Source organism: Dendrobates tinctorius, unplaced genomic scaffold, assembly GCF_039654945.1.
Source record: "Dendrobates tinctorius isolate UK_male_01 unplaced genomic scaffold, ASM3965494v1 ptg000155l, whole genome shotgun sequence".
Lineage (NCBI taxonomy): Eukaryota > Metazoa > Chordata > Amphibia > Anura > Dendrobatidae > Dendrobates > Dendrobates tinctorius.
Window position 1 is genome coordinate 14399332 of NW_027361822.1, and position 23778 is coordinate 14423109.

General features: G+C 42.2%; 1 protein-coding gene across 1 annotated transcript in view; it reads left to right on the forward strand.

Moving 5' to 3' along the window:
- The window catches only part of LOC141051110 (uncharacterized), a 42822-nt gene extending 25011 nt beyond the window's left edge, over positions 1-17811 (forward strand). Inside the window, exon 2 of the mRNA XM_073547993.1 lies at positions 14571-17811. Within this exon, the coding sequence (XP_073404094.1) occupies positions 14603-15505 (903 nt within the window). The 5' untranslated portion in view covers positions 14571-14602 and the 3' untranslated portion in view covers positions 15506-17811. The remainder of the gene's footprint in view (positions 1-14570) is intronic.
- The last annotated feature ends 5967 nt before the right edge of the window (positions 17812-23778 follow it).

A 23778-nucleotide genomic window follows, 5' to 3' on the forward strand; every position in this document is an offset into this window, starting at 1 on the left:
AGTCTTTCTGTGGTACGTAGATCCAGAAACAAGCAGGGTATCCCGAGGAGTTGAAGAGGCAAGCAGATTACAAGTTCTTCCAGCTTGGCAGCAAGTAGAGAACAAGATACACAAGCAAGGTATAGTGTGCAGAGTTCCTTGATATATTCAACAGACAGGAAACAAGGAGTATCAGACAGGAAACAAGATGGCCTCGTGAAGCCAGCAACTCCATTTTGGGTAAGGGCAGAATCCAACAGAAGTAAGGGCAAGAGCAGACAAAGCAGGTACACAGTCCTTACATAACTCTCCTCTTTAAAGATGTCCTCTGGACGATCTTACATCTGGATTGTTGGGGTATCTGCTGTGGAACTGTCTGATCAGACGAGGAGCGTGGAACTCCAGAAGTTCCCAAGAATTCTCTTCAGACGAGTACCCTTGCCATTTTACCAGATACTGGAGTTGTCCCCTATGAATCCAGGAATCCATGGTCTTCTCCACGATGAATTCCTCCTGCCCGTCAATGAAAATTTGATCAGGAGGAGCAGATGTGCGCCTGGAGAAAGGATTTGCTATTACCGGTTTAAGCAGAGAAACGTGATAAACAGGATGTATCTTTAAAGAACTAGGCAACTTGAGTCGGCAGGCTACAGAACTCACTATGCTGCTGATTTTGTATGGACCAACATATTTCTGCCCCAGTTTAGATGTTGGAACTTTGAGTTTCAAGTTCTTTGTTGAAAGCCAAACCATGTCTCCTACCTTGTATGTGGGTACTGGCTTACGGAATCTGTCTGCTGCCTTTTTGTATCTCTCAAGCACTGTGGCCAGCGTCTGCTTCAGCACTTCCAGATTCTCCTGAAGAAATGAAATGCGGTCGGCTACCGCAGGCACAGACATGTCTATCGGAAGTCGAGGAAGAATACTGGGATGATATCCCTTATTAGCAAAGAATAGACATTTTGGTAGATGCACTCTGTGAGTTATTATTGGTGAATTCAGCCAACGGGCGCAAACTCACCCAGTCATCTTGCAGGTGACACACATAGCAACGCAGATACTGCTCCAAAGTCTGATTGGTCCGATCTGTTTGGCCGTTAGACTGCGGATGGAAAGCAGATTACAAATTTACCTTGATGTCCAGAGCAGTACAAAAATTTTGCCAAAATATTGAAGTAAATTGAACCCCTCGATCAGATATTACTTTGTCCGGGACTCCATGTAATCAAAAAATATTTTGCACAATAAGGTCCGCTATCTGTTTGGCCGTCGGTAACCCAGTACGGGGAATGAAATGAGCAGCTTTGGTTAATCAGTCAACCACTACTAGAATCGTGTTCTTTCCCTGGGATGTTGGCAACTCTACAATAAAGTCCATTGAGATAGACCCCCAGGGACAAGATGGAATAAGATGCAATAGTCCAGTAGGTGAGGAGCGAGGGACTTTTGATCTGGCACATACCTCACACGACGACACGTACAGTCGAACGTCTTTCCGGAAAGTTGGCCACCAATTCTTGAGTTTTCTGAACTCCTCTATGACTGGTGATCTTAGAGTCATGCATTAGTTTCAATACTCTTAATTTTATTGTCTCCGGCACATACAGACGTTGTCTCTGAAACTAAAGGCCGTTTTTCAAGGTTAAATTTACCTGGGTAGGTGGTTGAATCTGTGGCGTAGGCCTCCTTAATATCCATTAATAGGTCTTGATTGTGCAGCACATTTGCGAAGTTTTGTTCTGACAGTATGGTTCTTGGAGGCAAAGCCGAGGTTACGTCATCCAAATAAATCCAGGACAGAGCGTCGGCCTTCCCATTGCGAGAACCTGGTCCATAGGAAATAATGAAATCAAACTGATTAAGAAATAGATTCCACCGAGCTTGTCTGGGTTTTAGACATCTTGCCGAACTCATAAATTCAAGATTTCAGTGATCTGTGAGCACAACAGTCTGTTGAGATGCCCCCTGTAGCAGATGCCTCCATTCTTTAAGTCAGGGCTGTGGAGTCGGTGCTCATTTTGGTGGAGTCGGAGTCGGTATAAAATGGACCTACTCCGACTCCTAAAATATATAGTAAATTGGGTACAGTAGCAGGGCTGTGGAGTCGGAGTCGTGGAGTCGGAGTCGGAGTTAGTTTTGGTTGGAGTCGGAGTCGGTAGAAATGTACCGACTCCGACTCCAGCATAAAAAAAAAATGTATTAATATTTCATAATTGAACTTTCATATGAATTTTATAAATGTTACTCAAATACAGTGGGGAAAAAAAGTATTTAGTCAGTCAGCAATAGTGCAAGTTCCACCACTTAAAAAGATGAGAGGCGTCTGTAATTTACATCATAGGTAGACCTCAACTATGGGAGACAAACTGAGGAAAAAAAAAATCCAGAAAATCACATTGTATGGGTTTTTTTTTCATTTTATTTGCATATTATGGTGGAAAATAAGTATTTGATCAGAAACAAAATTTCATCTCAATACTTTGTGATATATCCTTTGTTGGCAATGACAGAGGTCAAACGTTTTCTGTAAGTCTTCACAAGGTTGCCACACACTGTTGTTGGTATGTTGGCCCATTCCTCCATGCAGATCTCCTCTAGAGCAGTGATGTTTTTGGCTTTTCGCTTGGCAACACGGACTTTCAACTCCCTCCAAAGGTTTTCTATAGGGTTGAGATCTGGAGACTGGCTAGGCCACTCCAGGACCTTGAAATGCTTCTTACGAAGCCACTCCTTCGTTGCCCTGGCGGTGTGCTTTGGATCATTGTCATGTTGAAAGACCCAGCCACGTTTCATCTTCAATGCCCTTGCTGATGGAAGGAGGTTTGCACTCAAAATCTCACGATACATGGCCCCATTCATTCATGTACCCGGATCAGTCGTCCTGGCCCCTTTGCAGAGAAACAGCCCCAAAGCATGTTTCCACCACCATGCTTTACAGTAGGTATGGTGTTTGATGGATGCAACTCAGTATTCTTTTTCCTCCAAACACGACAAGTTGTGTTTCCACCAAACAGTTCCAGTTTGGTTTCATCAGACCATAGGACATTCTCCCAAAACTCCTCTGGATCATCCAAATGCTCTCTAGCAAACTTCAGATGGGCCCAGACATGTACAGGCTTAAGCAGTGGGACACGTCTGGCACTGCAGGATCTGAGTCCATGGTGGCGTAGTCTGTTACTTATGGTAGGCCTTGTTACATTGGTCCCAGCTCTCTGCAGTTCATTCACTAGGTCCCCCCGCGTGGTTCTGGGATTTTTGCTCACCGTTCTTGTGATCATTCTGACCCCACGGGGTGGGATTTTGCGTGGAGCACCAGATCGAGGGAGATTATCAGTGGTCTTGTATGTCTTCCATTTTCTAGTCATTGCTCCTACAGTTGATTTCTTCACTCCAAGCTGGTTGGCTATTTCAGATTCAGTCTTCCCAGCCTGGTGCAGGGCTACAATTTTGTTTCTTGTGTCCTTTGACAGCTCTTTGGTCTTCACCATAGTGGAGTTTGGAGTCAGACTGTTTGAGGGTGTGCACAGGTGTCTTTTTATATTGATAACAAGTTTAAACAGGTGCCATTACTACAGGTAATGAGTGGAGGAAAGAGGAGACTCTTAAAGAAGAAGTTACAGGTCTGTGAGAGCCAGAAATCTTGATTGCTTGTTTCTGACCAAATACTTATTTTCCACCATAATATGCAAATAAAATGAAAAAAAAACAGACAATGTGATTTTCTGGATTTTTTTTTCTCAGTTTGTCTCCCATAGTTGAGGTCTACCTATGATGTAAATTACAGACGCCTCTCATCTTTTTAAGTGGTGGAACTTGCACTATTGCTGACTGACTAAATACTTTTTTGCCCCACTGTATATATGTTCTGTCAAACTATGAACAACAGTGATAAGCAGTTCTGCTGGAGATAGAGACATTTCTTACTTCTTGTGTGTCACTGTTCTCCACTGCCCTTATCTAATCTTATACTTGGTTAACCTCATGCTGCCCCAACCCCCCTACTTACAATGTATGAAACTGAAAGTGAAAATGTGTTGCAAATTCTTAGTAGTAAAGCTCCTCCTCTAGACTAGATCATACTAGGTGTGCATCTTCCAAACATCTCACAGCTGCCTGCTACTCAGAAGAGGAAGACTGTAAGAAGTATTATCCTTTCAACAAACTTTGCATCAGTTAACTGTGAGTACATGAGGAATAATAACAGTATTACTGACCACTATATCAGTTGTACAACCTGGCAATAATTTTGTACAATTGTTTTTAGGAAAAACAATTGTCACTTGGATTGTGAATGCAGAATTAAAAACCTGAGAATGTCAAAGAAGCATCACATTAAATCAGCTCTATTTGAACATTTCACCATCACTCAAGATAGAAAACATTATGTCTGTCAGTGTATGACAAATGATCCAGACGAAAACAAATGCTGTGAAGCCAAGATGAGTGCATATTCAGGCAAAGATAAAAATGCTCCTACCAGAGCTTCTAATCTAAAGAGATATTTACAGCGCTTTCATCCAGAAGTACTGAAAGCAGTGGATGAGAAAGACTGCATCCAAACCAATGAACCAGTGCCCAGCTCTTCCAGCCAAACAAAGGAGCAGAGAACTTTGCAGCCATCAGTTGCAAGATATTTTGTCAGTGACAAAGTTACTGTGACAATGACAGTAGATACATTTAAAAAACAGATCATAGAGCTTGTTGTAAAGGATAGTGTGCCTATTTCATTATTTTCACGACCAGCTTTTATGTGTCTGAATGGGGAAATGGCCCGCAAGCTTGGTGTTTCTCTGGAGAGAGAGAGTATTAGAAAATTAGTAATCGAAGAAGCTTTTAAACGAAAGGAAGAGCTTAAAAAAACTCTCAAGGGACGCTTTCTGTTTCTTAAAATGGATGCCTGCACACGTCACAGAGTGAACTATTTTGCCATCAATGTCCGATTTGTTTGTGACAAAAATGAAATAGTTACCAAGACATTGGCAGTAAAAGACACCAAAGCTCATCACACCAGTGAGTTTCTCCAGGTCTTGGTGGAAAAGGTTCTGCAAGACTATGAGGTTAAAAAAGAGCAAGTTCTTTCTGTCGTAACTGACAATGCTTCAAATATGATAAGTACTATTAAGCTAATGAATGAGAGTAATGATGGTGACCAGCAGCTAGAAGAACATTCTGGGTCCACAGACACAGAAATGTTTGAAATAGAGGAACACAGTATTGTAACTGAGGAGCAAACTGAAGTTGCTTCAGATGAACAGCAACATGATAGTTTAGATGATCTTGTTGAAACTGTGTCAATATGTTCTTTCATTCATCACATGCGCTGTGTTGTGCATACGCTACAGCTGGCTATAAGAGACAGTCTGCAAGAAGGACATGCTGCTGCACTGATTGGCAAGGTGAGAAAATTGGCTACTGTTGCCAGAACCCCTAAAGTTGACTCAATTTTGAATAGACGTGCTGGAAAAGGGGCAATTATTGATCAAGCCACACGATGGGGTAGAAACTTACTTAATGATTCAGCGCTTGGTTGAACTGAAAACCTTTCTTGTAGACATGGCTAACCCTCAACTGACGCTAAATGAAAGTCAGTGGAATCAGGTGACTGAGCTGGAAAAATTGCTAGAGCACCCATTTACAGTGACTAAAAAATTACAAGCAGAGGACTTAACTCCAGGTATTTTCTTAAAGGAGTGGAAGAACCTGATGTTTCGCCTGTCCCAAAGAGGAGGGTTAATTGCAAGTGGCATTGCTACATCAATGAAACGGAGAGAGGAGCTACTATTACAAAATAACATTCTTTTGGCAGCTGTTTATGTAGACCCAATGCATCGGATTCTTCTAGATGATCAACAGCTAAGTAAAGGAAAAGAAGCTCTGTTTGAAATAGCAGTAAGGATGAAAGGGTTGCAGAACAGTCAGGAGGAACAAGAAGAATTTGGTCGTCCTGCCACATCTTCACCCTCATCATCAACTGATGAATTTAATTTCGAAAAATATTTGGATCACAAGGACCGTGCAAAGCGTTCCCGCATAGAAGAGTCATCCCCATCAAGGAACACAGCCAGTACATTTCAGCAGAATTTTTCATGTGCACTAAAAGAAATTGAGAAATTTGACCGTTCATCAAAAATAACAGTGCAACAAGCGATTCCTCTGTATCCTGACATTGTCAGAGATGTTGCCCGAGTGGTTACTGCTTTGCCACCAACACGTTAGTGTAGAGAGGTTGTTCTCTGCTCTCAAAATAATTAGATCAGATTTGAGGGCATCCATGAAGGAGGATCTGACAGAGGCAATACTTTTTCTGAGGACAAATTTATAGATTTCTTCTTATTAACAGCATAAAAGTGTTTATTGCATATTTACTTACAGTTTAGAAAAGTTTATAAAAGTTATTTGCTATATTCTAATTGTATTCTAATAAATGTAGTTTTTGCTCTAAGTGGTCTGATTACTTATATGATGGTGAGAAACTGAATAAGCACGATGTTTAATATTTTACAACAGTAAATTTGTTGTTATGAATCGGCCATTTATGAAGGAGTCGGAGCCGGAGTCGAAGTCGGAGTCGGAGCCTGATAAAATCCAGGAGTCGGAGTCGCAACTGTGGCTTACCGACTCCACAGCCCTGTACAGTAGTTCAATGCAGAATGTGCTGAATATTTTTTCATAGGAATTTGGGAAAGTTATGAAATGTCCTATAAATGGCTGTTCTATTCCTGATCTAAGGCTACATTCACACACAGCGTTTTTGCAGTGTTTTTTGAGGATACGTTTTTCAGCGGCAAAATCAGATCAGCTTTTTAAAAAACCGCATCACCTGAAAGGTTTTTGAGCTCGTAGATAATGTTTTCAATAGCAAAAGCAGATTAGAAAAACGCCGCACAAACTGACATGCTCATTCAGCCCAAAAACGGATCCTCACAAAATAATGTGTCTGAATGTCATATCTTGAAACCCACTGACTTTGCTGGGATGCCCAGAGTCACTGTATTTTACTGCAAAAAACGGATCCACAAAAACACTGTGTGAATCATGGCCATAGCCAGCGAGGGGTGGGGGGGCAGCTGTCTCCCCTAGAAGCAGGGGCACGCACCTATCAAAACTCACTTGTATGCTGCAGTGCTCCTGTTCTGCATCGGCTCCAGACTGCAGGGGGCAATCTCCCCTCCTCTGTCCTGTCTTCTGCTGTCTTCAGCAGAGAGAGGAGGGGGAGGGATGCCTGCCCTGCACAGGATCTAATTCCTGGGCCCCGAGCTGAAGAAAGTGAGAAAGTTGTGCACACGCTGCAGCTGGCAAGAAGAGATAGTCTGCAAGAGCGACATGCTGGAAATCTGATTGGAAAAGTGAGGAAATTGGTTATTGCCGCCAGAACCCCTAAAATTGATTCCATCTTGAAGAGGCGTGCTGGGAAAGGGGCAATTGTCGATCAAGCCACTCAGTGGGGCAGCACTTATTTAATGATTGAGTGATTGCTTGAACTTAGACCGTTTCTTATAGATATGGCGAACCCTCAGGTAACCCTAAATGAAGGTCAATGGACACAGGTGGCTGAATTGAAGGAATTGCTTAATCACCCATTTACCGTGACTAAAAAATTACAAGCTGAGGATTTAACTCCTGGCATTTTCATAAGGGAGTGGAAGAACTTGCTATTTTGTCTGTCCCAAAGAGGAGGTTTAATCGCAGATGGCATTTCTGCTTCAATGAAACAGAGAGAGACATGGCTATTGGAGAATAAAATTTTTCTGGCAGCTGTTTATGTGGACCCAAGTCATCGTATACTGCTTGATGATCAACAGCTTACTAAACGAAAAGAAGCTCTGACTTAGGTAGCAGTTAGGATGCGTGGCCTACAGGAGAACTGCCAGGCGCAAGAGGACTTGGGTCCTGACAGTGCTACTGCTGCTATATCTTCATCCTCATCAGATGAGGAGTTTGATTTTGACAAGTATTTGGATGACATGGAACAGACAAAGCGTTGCCGCAAGGAAAAAGATTTCACTCCATCTCCTATAGCAAGCAGATTGACCATATTTCAGCAAAATGTTTCATTTGCTCTCAAAGAAATAAGAAAAATTCAACCGTTCATCAAAACTGACTGTGCATGAGGCAATTCCTTTATACCCGGAAATTGTTAGAGATGTTGCCCATGTGATTACGGGCTTTGCCTCCAACCCAAGTTAGTGTAGGGAGGTTGTTCTCTAGCCTTAAAATTATTAGGTCAGATCTGAGGTCATTTATGAAGGAGGATCTGATGGAGGCAATTCTATTTCTTAGAACAAATTCATAGACTGCACAAATGTTATTTAGTATGTTATTGTTGAAAACAGTTTTTTTGCCACTTATGTAGTTTATTACATAGTGATATATATATATACACACATGTAGTCAATATTACATAGTGTATTACAGATTTACAATATATTACAGTTTTTTGTGTTCTAAAGTTGTATTCCAATAAATATATATTATGTTCTATCTAAATATCTTGATTATTGTATAATAAAAATGATTAAATGTCTGATGTTCACATTGTACTACAATAAATTTTTCATTTAAATATAAGCAATATATGTGGGAGTCGGAGTCGTGGAGTAGGAGTCAGAGTCGGTGTAAGGGAAATTGAGGGGTCGGAGTCGCAGGTTTGGCTTACCGACTCCACAGCCCTGCTTTAAATGCAGTTATAATCGCCAACAACTCTTTATTCCCAACATCGTAATTCTTTTCTGTAGGTGACAACTTTTGGGAGGGAAAAACAAGGGTATAGAAGATCTTTCTCCTCTGTTCTTTGCGACAGTATGGCCCCTATAGCAGTCTGAGGCGTCCACTTCCACTATGAAGACCCGATCTATGTCCGAATGCACAATGATAGGGGCCAAAGTAAATTTAGCCTTCAATTTAGAAAATGCCAGTTGTGCCTGTGGTGACCAAACGGTGTCTTATTCCGAGTCAATTGAGTAATGGGTGCGACGATCTCTGAAAAGTTTTTAATGAACCGCCTGTAAAAATTGGCAAAACCAATGAATCATTGAACTTCCTTCACAGACTTGGGAATTGGCCACTCTTGAATGGCTTGCATCTTGCTTGCATCCATGCTGAGACCCTCGGGAGAAATAACATACCCCAAAAATTGTATTTCCGTTAAGTGAAACTCACATTTCTCCAGTTTGATGTATAAATGATTTTGCCGTAAACGATCCAGAACCATTCTCATGTGCTGCTGGTGCTCTTCGATATTGCTGGAAAAAATTAAAATGTCATCCAGATAAATCACAACAAAAACATCGAGCATATCCCTAAAAATATCGTTTGCCAGATGTTGGAATGTAGCTGGTGCATTGCGCAGACCAAAAGACATAACAAGATACTCAAAATGTCCATAACGTGACCGGAAGGCTGTTTTCCACTTGTCCCCGGGACGAAGCCGTACTAGATTGTAAGCACCACAGAGATCTAATTTTGTGAAGATCTTGGCGTGTCGTACCCTCAAAAGTAATTCGGGAATTAGTGGAAGCGGGTAAGAGTTCCTGATCATAACTTTATTAAGTTCACGGTAATCGATACATGGTCGAAGAAAACCATCCTTCTTTTTGACAAAGAAGATTGGAGCACCTGCTGGGGAGGAAGATGGTCATATAAATCCCTTCGCTAAGTTATCATCAATATACTCTTTGAGGGCTTTGAATTCTGACCCAGATAAGGGATAAATATTCCCAAATGGAATCGTGGCATCGGAAAGTAGTTCTACAGGGCAATCGTATGGCCGATGTGGTGGCAATTTGTCTGCATTCTTTTTATCGCATACATCCTCAAAATCTTTATATTCAATTGGTAATTCTAACTCAACTGTGACGGCTGACCTGAGTGAAGTTAATTCTCAAGATGGTGTCTGTTTACTTGGAAACTGCAATTCTTTTGTCCTCCAATCGATAGTGGGATTTTGCCGTTGTAACCATGGTAACCCTAGAATTATTGGAAATTTAGGGGAGGAAATTAGCAAGAACGACAGTTTTTCAGAATGACCTGCTCCCATACGAATCTTCAGAGGGGGTAGTTTGAGAGTCTACCGGCCCGGATACCAACGGGGACCCATCTATAGTCTTCATTAACACTGGTGAACGTCTCTTCTACGAGTGTATACCATGTTTTTTAGCAAATGCAATGTCCATGCAATTGCCGCTAGCCCCAGAATCAATCATGGCTTTACTAGTAACCTAACAGGATTGCACCCGGATCTCAATAGGAATAGAATAAAGTGTGTCCTTTCTGACCTCGCCTGAGATCGACGTAGCAGCACTTATTGGAAATACTTCCCCACCCACAGGTGATGATGCTTCTGAACAAGAATCAGGGAAGTCTGGGGTCTCTTCTGGCATCACTTTCTACAAATATTCTACTGAGAACAAACAGAAGATACATCAGAAGAGTCACATTCGATTACCGCAGCTGCGGACTTGCGATTTTTTTTCTTTATAAAGTCAGTCAGATTAGCAGGTGATTCACCCCGAGCCAGTTCATCTTTAATAGTAGCAGACAAACCCCTTGTGAACACTGCATATTTTGCTGAGTCACACCACGTAGTGACCAGCACCCACCTCTGAAATTCCATAGCATATTCCACCACTGGACACTTTCCTTGATGAAGTGTTAGTAATGCAGTTTCTGCCGTGACATTTTGGTTGGGATCATCGAACATCTGACACATGGCAGCAATAAAGTCATTCAGAGAATTCAAACATGCATCATTGGTTTCAATTAAAGGATTAGCCCACGCTAAGGCTTTGTTCCTCAGCAACATTATCATGGTTAACACCTCGTCCCATTAAGGTGCGAACTGAGCTGCAAGTGCAGAAAAATACAATTGTCACTGATTCAGAAACCCACGGAATTTCTCTCTCTCTCCACCAAATCTGACTGGTGTGAGTTTGGGAAAAACCGGACCTGGAGCTGGAGTTGCAACGGGGGCTGGAACCGCAGCTGCGGCTGTAGTCTCCACATTTGAGAGGAGAGAGGCTATAGCCTGGATAAAAGTATCAGCCACATTTGCATTGTGATTAGTTTGGGACTCTAATGAACCCAGCTTAGTCTTAATTGCCTGAAGCACCCCATGCAGTCCTGTGACAAATGAGCACAGCTTTTTCACCCATGTCTCCATCGTATCTGACCCAGTGAGCTCCATCTTTGGGGCTTGTGTAATCTGTTATGAGTTCATACTAAAGTTCTATGAAGCCCGATGACGTAGGTCAGAAATGTAGACAAACACAGTATATCACAGTTCAAGATGTAAATATCTATTGTAGAGATATGCACTTCAGATGAGAGATGCAAACTGCGACTCTACAGATAAGAAGGCAAATAATACAGTCTCAACAAGTGTGCAGATGTAATAGTACAAACCGAGGCAGCGAGTACCAGTCCAGCAATGCAGGATCCAGAGCCCGAGCCAGCTCCTAATGGTGGGCAGACCATAGCGGAGGTGGGTGCAGAGCAGGTGTAAGCAGCAGAGTCCTTCCATGGTATTTAGATCCAGAAACAAGCGGGGTATCCCGAGGAGTAGAAGAGGCAAGCAGATTGCAAGTTCTTCCAGCTTGGCAGCAAGTAGAGAACAAGATACACAAGCAAGGTATAGTGTGCAGAGTTCCTTTATATATTCAGAAGACAGGAAACAAGAAGTATCAGACAGGAAACAAGATGGCCCCCGTGAAGCCAGCAACTCCATTTTAGGTAAGGGCAGAATCCAACTGAAGTAAGGGCAAGAGCAGACAAAGCAGTCCTTACACTTATGGGGCAGCATATGGGGCATTATCTATGGAGCATATTATGGGGCTTATTCTATGGAGGATCTTATGGGGCAGCATATGGGGCATATTATTCTATGGAGCATCTTATGGGGGCATTATTAACCTTTGTGCAGCATTATATGGGGTGTATTTTGTGTGGAGCATCTTATGGGGCCATCATGAACTGTATGAAGCTTTATATGGGGCTCCTGAATTCAATATGGATATTCAAAAACATTTAACCTACTGATGTCTCAATTAATTTTACTTTTATTGTTATCTATTTTTATTTTTGAAATTTACCAGTAGCTGCTGCATTTTCCACCCTAGGCTTATATGCGAGTCAATAAGTTTTCCCATTTTTTTGTGGCAAAATTAGGGGGGTCGGCTTATACACAAGTACAGTGGGGAAAAAAAGTATTTAGTCAGTCAGCAATAGTGCAAGTTCCACCACTTAAAAAGATGAGAGGCGTCTGTAATTTACGTCATAGGTAGACCTCAACTATGGGAGACAAACAGAGAAAAAAAAATCCAGAAAATCACATTGTCTGTTTTTTTTTCATTTTATTTGCATATTATGGTGGAAAATAAGTATTTGGTCAGAAACAAAATTTCATCTCAATACTTTGTGATATATCCTTTGTTGGCAATGACAGAGGTCAAATGTTTTCTGTAAGTCTTCACAAGTTGCCACACACTGTTGTTGGTATGTTGGCCCATTCCTCCATGCAGATCTCCTCTAGAGCAGTGATGTTTTTGGCTTTTCGCTTGGCAACACGGACTTTCAACTCCCTCCAAAGGTTTTCTATAGGGTTGAGATCTGGAGACTGGCTAGGCCACTCCAGGACCTTGAAATGCTTCTTACGAAGCCACTCCTTCGTTGCCCTGGCGGTGTGCTTTGGATCATTGTCATGTTGAAAGACCCAGCCACGTTTCATCTTCAATGCCCTTGCTGATGGAAGGAGGTTTGCACTCAAAATCTCACGATACATGGCCCCATTCATTCTTTCATGTACCCGGATCAGTCGTCCTGGCCCCTTTGCAGAGAAACAGCCCCAAAGCATGATGTTTCCACCACCATGCTTTACAGTAGGTATGGTGTTTGATGGATGCAACTCAGTATTCTTTTTCCTCCAAACACGACAAGTTGTGTTTCTACCAAACAGTTCCAGTTTGGTTTCATCAGACCATAGGACATTCTCCCAAAACTCCTCTGGATCATCCAAATGCTCTCTAGCAAACTTCAGACGGGCCCGGACATGTACAGGCTTAAGCAGTGGGACACGTCTGGCACTGCAGGATCTGAGTCCATGGTGGCGTAGTGTGTTACTTATGGTAGGCCTTGTTACATTGGTCCCAGCTCTCTGCAGTTCATTCACTAGGTCCCCCCGCGTGGTTCTGGGATTTTTGCTCACCGTTCTTGTGATCATTCTGACCCCACGGGGTGGGATTTTGCGTGGAGCACCAGATCGAGGGAGATTATCAGTGGTCTTGTATGTCTTCCATTTTCTAATTATTGCTCCCACAGTTGATTTCTTCACTCCAAGCTGGTTGGCTATTGCAGATTCAGTCTTCCCAGCCTGGTGCAGGGCTACAATTTTGTTTCTGGTGTCCTTTGACAGCTCTTTGGTCTTCACCATAGTGGAGTTTGGAGTCAGACTGTTTGAGGGTGTGCACAGGTGTCTTTTTATACTGATAACAAGTTTAAACAGGTGCCATTACTACAGGTAATGAGTGGAGGAAAGAGGAGACTCTTAAAGAAGAAGTTACAGGTCTGTGAGAGCCAGAAATCTTGATTGCTTGTTTCTGACCAAATACTTATTTTCCACCATAATATGAAAATAAAATGAAAAAAAACCAGACAATGTGATTTTCTGGATTTTTTTTTCTCAGTTTGTCTCCCATAGTTGAGGTCTACCTATGATGTAAATTACAGACGCCTCTCATCTTTTTAAGTGGTGGAACTTGCACTATTGCTGACTGACTAAATACTTTTTTTCCCCACTGTATATACGGTAAGTTCTTCGCTATCCATTTTAAATACTTCTAACTTGTTGGATCATATTTCTCTGCTGTGACCCTCTTGTAAATAAGACAAGCACATTAAAAACGAATGCTCTATTGATAGGACTAATATTTTGTTCAACAAAACCACTTAATACTGGTCAAAAGTTTGGACTTCTAGATTAAACTACTTAAAAGAATGCGAAGGGTGTCATAAGAGTAAAAGGGGTCCAAAACGCGATTTCCTGATCATGAGCACATAGCCTTACTTTCTGCAGTTGCTATAGACAGTGGCATGTAAGCAGTTAATCAAATTAAGATGTTCTGCAAATTTTTTTCTGATTTTTTATCATTTGTTTATCATTATCATGTCTACCAATCCTTCACTTTTCATAATTACACAAGTTTTCTTTATTGCTGTTGCAATTTCAATGTTGAGGAGTGTATAATTGTATAGTTGCTGTGATAGTTTGGGTAGGTATGGACACAACAATACCAGATATTTATAAAAAAAAAATTTCCTAATAAAGCAGATTTTGATTTAAAAAATATTATTTTGTATTCTGTGTCACTAATGTCCATTTAGCCTATAAGGTCATCCTAACCAACAGGTGTTTTAACAAAAAAAATTACATGATGAATCTGTACGTCATGGTGCCATAATGGGGTTAAGCACCAAATTTTATTGAATGCATTGCAATTAGCATGAACATTTTTATTTAGATATGTCATCATAAAATTGATATAATATTAAGGATTACATTATTTAAAGCTAATAGAAAAACTTCATTTTATTTTTACCAGGCAATTGTATCAGAAGCTCATTTGGACAAGTGATGTCTTCAGATTTTAAAGTTGAGGATCATGGGATCACAGAAGATACATATGAAGCATATGGTGTTATCTCAACTATGTCCTCATCTCTTCCTATGAAAAATGTATCAGCTAATCTTTTACCACAGCTCCTACCTTCTGATTCACTACAGACTATTCCGCAAAGCCAAAGTCACAGAAATGATATTGAACAACAGAAAACTCACACCGTGGAGAAACCCTTTTCATGTTCAGATTGTGGGAAATGCTACACTAGGAAATCTAATCTTGTTGACCATCAAAAAGCTCACAGAGGGCAGAAGCCATATTCATGTTCAGAATGTGGAAAATGTTATAATAAGAAATCAAGTCTCATTAGACATGAGAGATTCCACACAGGAAAAATGCCATATTTATGTTCAGAATGTGGGAAATGTTTTACCCAGAAATCAGACCTTGATGGACATCAGAGAAGTCACACAGGGGAGAAGCCATATTCATGTTCAGAATGTGGGAAATGTTTTATCCAGAAATCACACCTTGTTAGACATTTCAGAATTCACACAGGGGAAAAGCGATTTTCATGTTCAGAATGTGACAAAAGTTATAATGTTAAATTACATCTAGTTGCGCATCAGAGAACTCACACAGGGGAGAAGCCTTTTTTCTGCTCAGAATGTGGGAAATATTTTAATCAGAAATTTCATCTTGTTAGACATCAAAAAAGTCACACAGAGGAGAAGCCATATTCATGTCTAGAATGTGGGAAATGTTTTAAACAGAAGTTACATCTTGTTAGACATCAGAGACAGCACACAGGTAATAAGCCATTTTCATGTTCAGAATGTGGTAAAAGTTATAACGTGGAATCACATCTTCTTACACATCAGATAATTCATGCAGATATAAAGCCATTTTTATGTTGAGAATGAAGAAAATTTTACATTTAGAAGACCAGTCTCAAAGTGTTATACAGGGACAAAACCATATTCACATCCTGAATGTAGGAAAAATTTGGTTCACAAAAACATATCCTTAAGCATCAAAGAAGTAGCTATTTTCTTATTACTTTGAATATGTTATTGACAAAAAAACATGATTATACACGTGGTCAAAATTGTTGGTACCCTTTGTTTAATGACAGAAAAAACCACAATGGTGACAGAAATAACTTGACTATGACAAAAGTAAAAATAAATAAAAAATCTATGAAAATGAACAAATGAAATTCAGACACTGCGTTTCAACAATGCTTCCACATAATTTTAAAAAAATAAATCTCATGATATAGGCCTGGACAGAAATGATGGTACACTTGGCTTAATATTTTGTTCCACAACATTTTGAGGCAATCACTGCAATCAAACGATTCCTGTAACTGTCAATGAGACTTCTGCACCTCTCGACGGGTATTTTGGCCCACTCCTCAAGAGCAAACTGCTGCAGTTGTCTCGTGTTTGAAGGTTGCCTTTTCCAGACGGCATGTTTCAGCTCTTTCCAAAGATGCTCAATAGGATTTAGGTCACGGCTCATAGAAGGCTACTTCAGAATAGTCCAATGTTTTCCTCTTAGCCATTCTTGGTGTTTTTAGCTGTGTGATTTGGGCCATTATCCTGTTGCAAGACCCATGACTTGCAACTGAGACCAAGCTTTCTTACACTGGGCAGCACATTTCTCTCTAGAATCCTTTGATAGTCTTGAGATTTCATTGTACCCTGCACAGATTCTAGACACACTGTACCAGATGCAGCAAAGCAGCCCCATAACTTAGAGCCTCCTCCATGTTTCACAGTAGGGACAGTGTTCTTTTCTTGATATGCTTCATTTTTCCATCTGTGAATAGAGATCTGATGTGCCTTGCCAAAAAATTCTATTTTTGTCTCATCTGTACATAGGATATTCTCCCAGAAGCTTTGTGGCTTGTCAACATGTAGTTTGGCAAATTCCAGTCTGGCTTTTTTATGATTTTATTTCAACAATGGTGTCCTCTTTGGTCGTCTCCCATGAAGTCCACTTTGGCTCATACAACGATGGATGGTGCGATCAGACACTGATGTTCCTCTTTGGCTCATAAAACAATAGATGGTGCGATCTGACACTGATGTTCCTTGAGCTTGAAGTTCACCTTTAAAAGTTTCAGAAGTTTTCTGGGCGCTTTTGTTACCAATCGTATTATCCGTCTCTTTGATTTGTCATCAATTTTCCTCCTGCGGCCATGTCCAGGGAGGTTGGCGACAATCCCATGGAGCTTAAATTTCTGAATAATATGTGCAACTGCAAATGTAGTCACAGGGACATCAAGCTGCTTGGAGATGGTCTTATAACTTTTACCTTTGACATGTTGGTCTATAATTTTCTTTCTAATCTCATGAGACAATGCTTTCCTTTGCTTCCTCTGGTCCATGTTGAGTGTGTTACACACCATGTCACCAAACAGCACAGTGAGCATCTGTAGCCCTCTATACAGGCCCACTCACTGATTCCAAGATTGTAGACCCCTGTGATGCTATTTAGTGGACATACCTTGATTAAACATGTCCCTTTTGTCACATTATTTTCAGGGGTATCATCATTTCTGTCCAGGCCTATTTCATGAGTTTTATTTTTTCATAAATTTTGTGGAAGCCTGGTTGAAAAGCAATGTTTGACTTTCATTTGTTCATTTTCATAGATTTGATTTATTATTACTTTTGTCAGATTCAAGTTATTTCTGTGACCATTGTGGGTTTTTCTGTCATTAAACGAGGGGTACCAACAATTTTGACCATGTGCGTATGGTACAGTTAAAGTTAATTCACATGTCATATATCAGAAATGAAAAGATATATAGAGCTCTAAATTATGGTTAAAAAATATATGTAATTATTAGTGATGTGCGAACGTGCTCGGATATCGTTATTGTCAAAGCATGCTTGGGTGTTATCCGGGTATCTTTGGCGTGCTCGAATACTATGTGCAAGTCCCAATGTCTGCATGATTTGTGGCTGATAGACAGCGCCAAAACATGCGGGGATAAGGCTTTTTGTTACACAGCCACATCACATGTGGGGATTGACTAACAGCCGCGAATCATGCAGTTGTAGGGTCTTGAACATATTATTCGAGCATGCTTGAGATACTGGAATAACGAATAACACTATATCTATGCACGCTCGCCCATCACTAGTAGATACCAATAAATGTCTGTGTTTCAAATTGAAAATAAAATCCAGGTAATACACCTTTACGTCCATCATGTCTATAAAATATTTCCAGTTAATTTACAGTGGGGGAAACAATTATTTGATCCCATGCTGATTTTGTAAGTTTGCCCACTGACAAAGATATGAACAGTCTATGATTTTAAGGATAGGCTAATTTTAACCTTGAGAGAGAGAATATCAAAAACAAAATCTAGAAAATCACATTTTATAAATTATATAAATTTATTTGCATTTTGCAGTGAAAAATAAGTACCATATTTTTCGCTTTGTAAAACGCACTTTTTCCCCCCCAAATTTGGGGGGAAAGTGTTGGTGCGTCTTACAAAGCTTACATGCCTTACCATAGGCCGTTATCAGGTCCGGGTGTCTGGCGGTTGCTGGTCGGTGCTGAGATGTCATCTCTCAAGATCTTGGTCGTGAGATCACATTTGCGCATGCGCCGTGGGCCATTTTTACCGGAACCAGCGCACACACAGGGAACCGTGGAAATGCCGGGGCTCTGGCTTGTAGCAAAATGTCAGCAGAGCCCCGGGCAGCGCCAAACACAAACACTGGAGACACCCGCAGCACCGGCCAGCAACCGCCGGGCACCTAGAGACACCTGGCAGCAGCACAAGACCCCCGCAGCAACGGCGCACATCGGAGCCCCCCTCATTCCTGCCTGTGGCCTGCAGCATCACCCCACACCTGCCTCCTCCGCAAGCAACCCTGGGACCCAGCTACACCGCAGCCACCAACCCCAGTAAGCAATAAGATGAAAGAATTATAAGAAGCACCATTTTATTAAAAAATATTTTTTTCTTATTTTTTCCTCAAAATTTGGAGTGCATCTTATAATCCGGAGCATCTTATAAAGCGAAAAATACGGTCGTATTTGATGTCTCTGGCAAGCAAGATCTAATACTTGGTGGCAAAACTCTTGTTGGCAAGCACAGCGGGCAGACTGTTTTTGTAGTTGATGAGGAAGTTTGCCCACATGTCTGGAGGAATTTTGGTCCACTCCATATTGCAGATCATCTCTAAATCATTAAGATTTTGTGGGTGTCGCTTGGCGACTTGGAGCTTCAACTCCCTCCATAAGTTTTCTATGGGATTAAGGTCTAGAGACTGGTCAGGCCACTCCATGACCTTAATGTGCTTCTTTTTCAGCCAATCCTTTGTTGTCTTGGCTGTATGTTTTGGGTCATTATCTTGCTGAAAGACCCAGCCACAACCTTTTTTTTTTTTTTTAATAACTAATTTTTATTAAATTTTATAAAATTTTACAATCAGAAATTAAACAAAACAATCACAATTTGGCTTACAAATTAGAGGGTCAGAAAGAATGGTGTACAATTAGAATGAACTCTTGGAAGAGGTTACCCCCAGTGGCATCAAAACATGTACAATAGAACAGAAAAAGACAGAAAGTCCAACAGCAGTTCTAAAAAGTTAAGATGACTCCATCCCCATACTCCTATTACATTTTTTATAAAACCACAATACTAAATAAGACAAGAATATTCATAGGGAAGAGAAGAAGAAACCTGTTCAAAAACCAACATGATGCTAACTGTTGTTGTGGGCCCTAAAATAGTCCCAGGGAGCACAGACGATCTCAAATCTGTCCAAACTCGCATTCAATAAAGCTGTCATGTGCCCCATGCTGCGGATGTCGGCTATTCTATCCAAAACTTTCTGATAAGAGAGGGGAGTAGTCTTGTCAGCAATGAAGGGTAATCAAATATCTAGCTGCCGTCAACAGATGTAACAGCAGTCTTGCTGAATTCTTTCCTATCCCTCTAAGGGAAACATTTAGTAGGTATATAGCAGGGTCCTGCTCAACCTCCACTTTTAGAACCTTTTGCATTAATGCTTTCACCTTTTCCCAAAATCCAGCCAGCCCAGGGCAAACCAGAAAATGTGGAACTGAGAACCCGATGCTGAGCAACAACACCAGCAAATATTTGGGAGCTAGTGGTTCAGTCTATGAAGGAGCTATGGAGTGTGATACCAAAACATCACCATTTTATATTGTTTTTCCTTATAAAGAGTGCATATAGAGGATTTGGATGCCTTTTCCCATATATTGTGCCAGCATTGGGGATACAACGTCCATCCCAGAAGAGACATCTAACCATATGCGAATGTTTCAAGGGGGGTCAGTCTGAGGAGAACCGAAGATCCTGTAAATACTTGAAATTAACCCTTTAGTTGACGTGCCTTTAGTTGACGTGCCTTTCTTACAAAGACTCTCAAATTTCGTTGGTTGAGAAACCTTCAATGAGCAATATAGTGAAGACGCCAGGTGCTTAACCTGCAATAACTGGAAGAACTTTCTATTAGTTATAGGAAATTTAGATTTTATATCATCAAACGAGAGAACTTCCAATGTGTTTCTATCTACCAAATCTGCAAATCTAAATAAGAATGCTAAAACCCACAGGTGGACCATTGTCGGTTCCAAACTGTTTGGTTTCAGAGGCTGGTATATAAAAGATATCATTGGGGAGTCGGGAGAGACCAAACCAAAACGCCTTGCACATGAAAGCCACAGATCCCTTGTAAACTGCATAGGGCCCAACAAAGTAAATGGTATCTTAATAGACTTAGTCGACCATAAAAGGGAGTTTGGGTGGATCGCAGCCAACCATATTGTCAGAGACACCGCACTGAACTTGCTCACTGAGCCAGTGCGCGTGCCCTGAGTAAAGCGAAAGCGTGCTCAAAGCTACCTGTGGAGCGGGCAGCAACCGAATAGATGTGTACTTCAGAGCCGCAGGACCTGAAGCACGTGACTGCTAGAGGCATGGCCTAAACTCCACAGAGCTAGGAGCTGCAAGACAATTCCTAGCAGAGTAACTGCGAGACAAAGTTACCAAGGGGCATAGACAGTGAGAATAGTCAGGAAGTAGCCAATGAGTCACACACAGAGATAGCTGCAAGGGACCAGAGGGGCGAGCAGAGAGTAGTCAGGTCACAGGCAATGAGTCATACACAGATAGCTGCAAGGTACAAGAGGGGCGAGCAGAGAGTAGTCAGGTCACAGGCAATGAGTCATACACAGATAATAACGCAGTACAAAAACAACAGGAAAACTCACAATGGGAAACAGAATCGGGTCAGAACTATATAAACAAGCTATAGCAACAAACAGGCACACGGGGGTCAGCACACTAGGCCAAAGGCAAAAGTATAACTAGCAGGGATTGAAGCTACCCAGAGGTTTATGAAGCTCTCCCAGAACCAGAAAGAGGCCACAATCATTAACCCCAAGTGTGCAGGTCAAAACCTACAGAGAGCTCCAGATATTAACCCCCGGTGTGCAGCTCAAAAACCTGCACTGGGATCATGACAGTACCCCCCTCTCAACGGGGGGCCTCTGGACCCCCAGGCTTCCCCGGGTACTTGACATGGAACGCCTGAACCAGGCGATCTGCATGTACCGAACGAGCAGGGACCCATGAGCGCTCTTCTGGTCCATATCCCTTCCAGTGGACCAGGTACTGCAAAGAGCGGCGCACCCGCCGAGAGTCCACAATATGTCCGACCTCATACTCCAATTGACCCTCCACCAGCACTGGAGGAACAACAGTCAGAGTTCTCTGACAGATCCTGCTGGTTTCAACAGAGACTTATGGAACACATTAGATATTTTTAAGGAGGCGGGGAGACGCAACCTATATGCCACAGGGTTGACTATCTCCATAATCTCGAACGGACCAATGAACTTTGGTCCCAACTTAACTGATGGTACCTTTAAGTCGATGTTACGCGTGGAGAGCCAAACCTTCTCTCCCACCTGAAACATGTCTCCCGAGGCTCTCTTTTTGTCCGCAAAATATTTGTATCTCCCCTGGGCCCGAGAGATATTACGCCGGACTTCAGCCCAGAGGTTTTTTAACCGTTGAACGGACCCCTCTGCTCCTGGACAACCGGAATCCACCCGAGAAAACTCCCCAAAATGCGGATTAAAGCCGTAGTTAATCAGGAATGGGGACATGTTGGTGGACTGACTCACCCGGTTGTTAAAAGCGAATTCAGCCAACGGTAACGCATCACACCAATCCTCCTGTCTGGAGGAGGTCAGACACCTGAGAATTTGTTCCAGGGATTGATTGGTGCGTTCCGTCTGACCATTGCACTCCGGGTGATATGCCGACGAGAATGAGAGTGAGATGCCCAATTTCATACAGAACGCCCTCCAAAATTTGGCCACAAACTGCACACCTCTGTCAGACACAACATTCAGGGGTACCCCATGCAATCAGACCACATGCTGCACAAACAACCTTGACAATGTTTCTGCTGAAGGTAATGCTGCCAAGGGAATGAAATGGGCCTGTTTAGAAAACCTGTCCACCACCACCCAGATCACGGTATTGCCCCTGGAAGGTGGAAGACCGGTAATAAAATCCATGGAAAGATGAGTCCATGGCCTATCAGGAACCGGTAAAGGTATAAGTTCCCCAGCCGGTCGGTTATGCGAGCTTTTGGAACGGGCACACATGCCACAAGCAGAAACAAATTCCTTGACATCGGACCTTAATGAAGGCCACCAAAAACCCCTGGTTACTGCCTCTCTAGTGGCCGTGATACCTGGATGAGCACTCAGCCTAGAATCATGAAACTCCTGCAGAAGTCTAGGCCGCAATGAATCTGGAACAAACAGTTTATCGCTTGGCCTGGTTGCCGGAGCTAGGGCCTGAGCCCTTAGGATTTCTTGTTCCAACTCAGTTGAGACCCCCGCCACTACCACCCCTGGGGGAAGAATGGAGGACGGCGGCTCAGGGGGAGACACTGGATCAACACTTCTGGACAGGGCATCCGCTTTAACATTTTTGGATCCCGGTCGAAAAGTAATTGAGAACTGAAATCGTGAAAAAAAAAGTGACCAACAGGCCTGTCTAGGAGTAAGCCTCTTAGCAGATTCAAGGTATGCCAAATTTTTGTGATCCGTGACAACCGTGATAGGGTGAGCCGCCCCTTCCAAAAAGTGCCTCCATTCCTCAAATGCCAGCTTGACCGCAAGAAGTTCTCTATTGCCTACATCATAGTTTTTCTCAGCTGAAGAGAACTTCTTGGAGAAGGCACAGGGTTTGAGATTGGTAAGGGTGGCCGGACCCTGGGACAGCACAGCCCCCACCCCCACTTCAGAAGCATCCACCTCCACAATGAATGGTTTGGACGGGTCAGGTTGCACCAACACCGGGGCAGACATAAAACATTTCTTAATTGCTGAGGATTCCTTAGCGAGTACAGACCAATTTTTTACATCAGCTCCCTTCTGGGTAAGATCCGTGAGTGGTTTAACCACTTGTGAGAAACCTTTAATGAATCTCCGGTAATAGTTCGCAAATCCTAAGAAGCGCTGGAGCCCCTTGAGATCTTGAGGCTGAACCCAGTCAGCGATCGCCAGCACCTTCTTAGGATCCATACGAAACCCCTCACAGGACACAATCAACCCCAAAAAAGACAGCTCCTGTACAAAAAACGAACATTTTTCCAATTTGGCGAACAATTGGTTCTCCCTGAGTCTCTGGAGAACAGTCTTTAGATGTTGCAAGTGAGATTGACTGTCCGGGGAATACACCAAAATATCATCCAAATAAATAATAACAAAATGGCCTATCAGATCAGAAAACACAACATTGATGAAATTTTGGAAAATAGTGGGTGCATTAGTTAACCCAAATGGCATTACCAGGTTCTCGAAGAGTCCTTCTGATGTGAGGAATGCCGTTTTCCACTCGTCCCCTTCCCGAACCCTTATCAGATTGTAGTCCCCCCGCAGATCCAACTTGGAGAACCATTGGGCCCCAGCTAACTGGTTACATAAGTCTGGGATGAGGGGAAGCGGGTAAGAGTTCCTAACCGTTATCTTGTTCAGTTCCCGAAAGTCGAGGCATGGCCGCAAACCACCATCTTTTTTCTTCACAAAGAAGAACCCTGCTGCCACAGGTGACACAGAAGGCCTGATATGCCCTTTGCGGAGACTCTCAGCTATGTACTCCTTC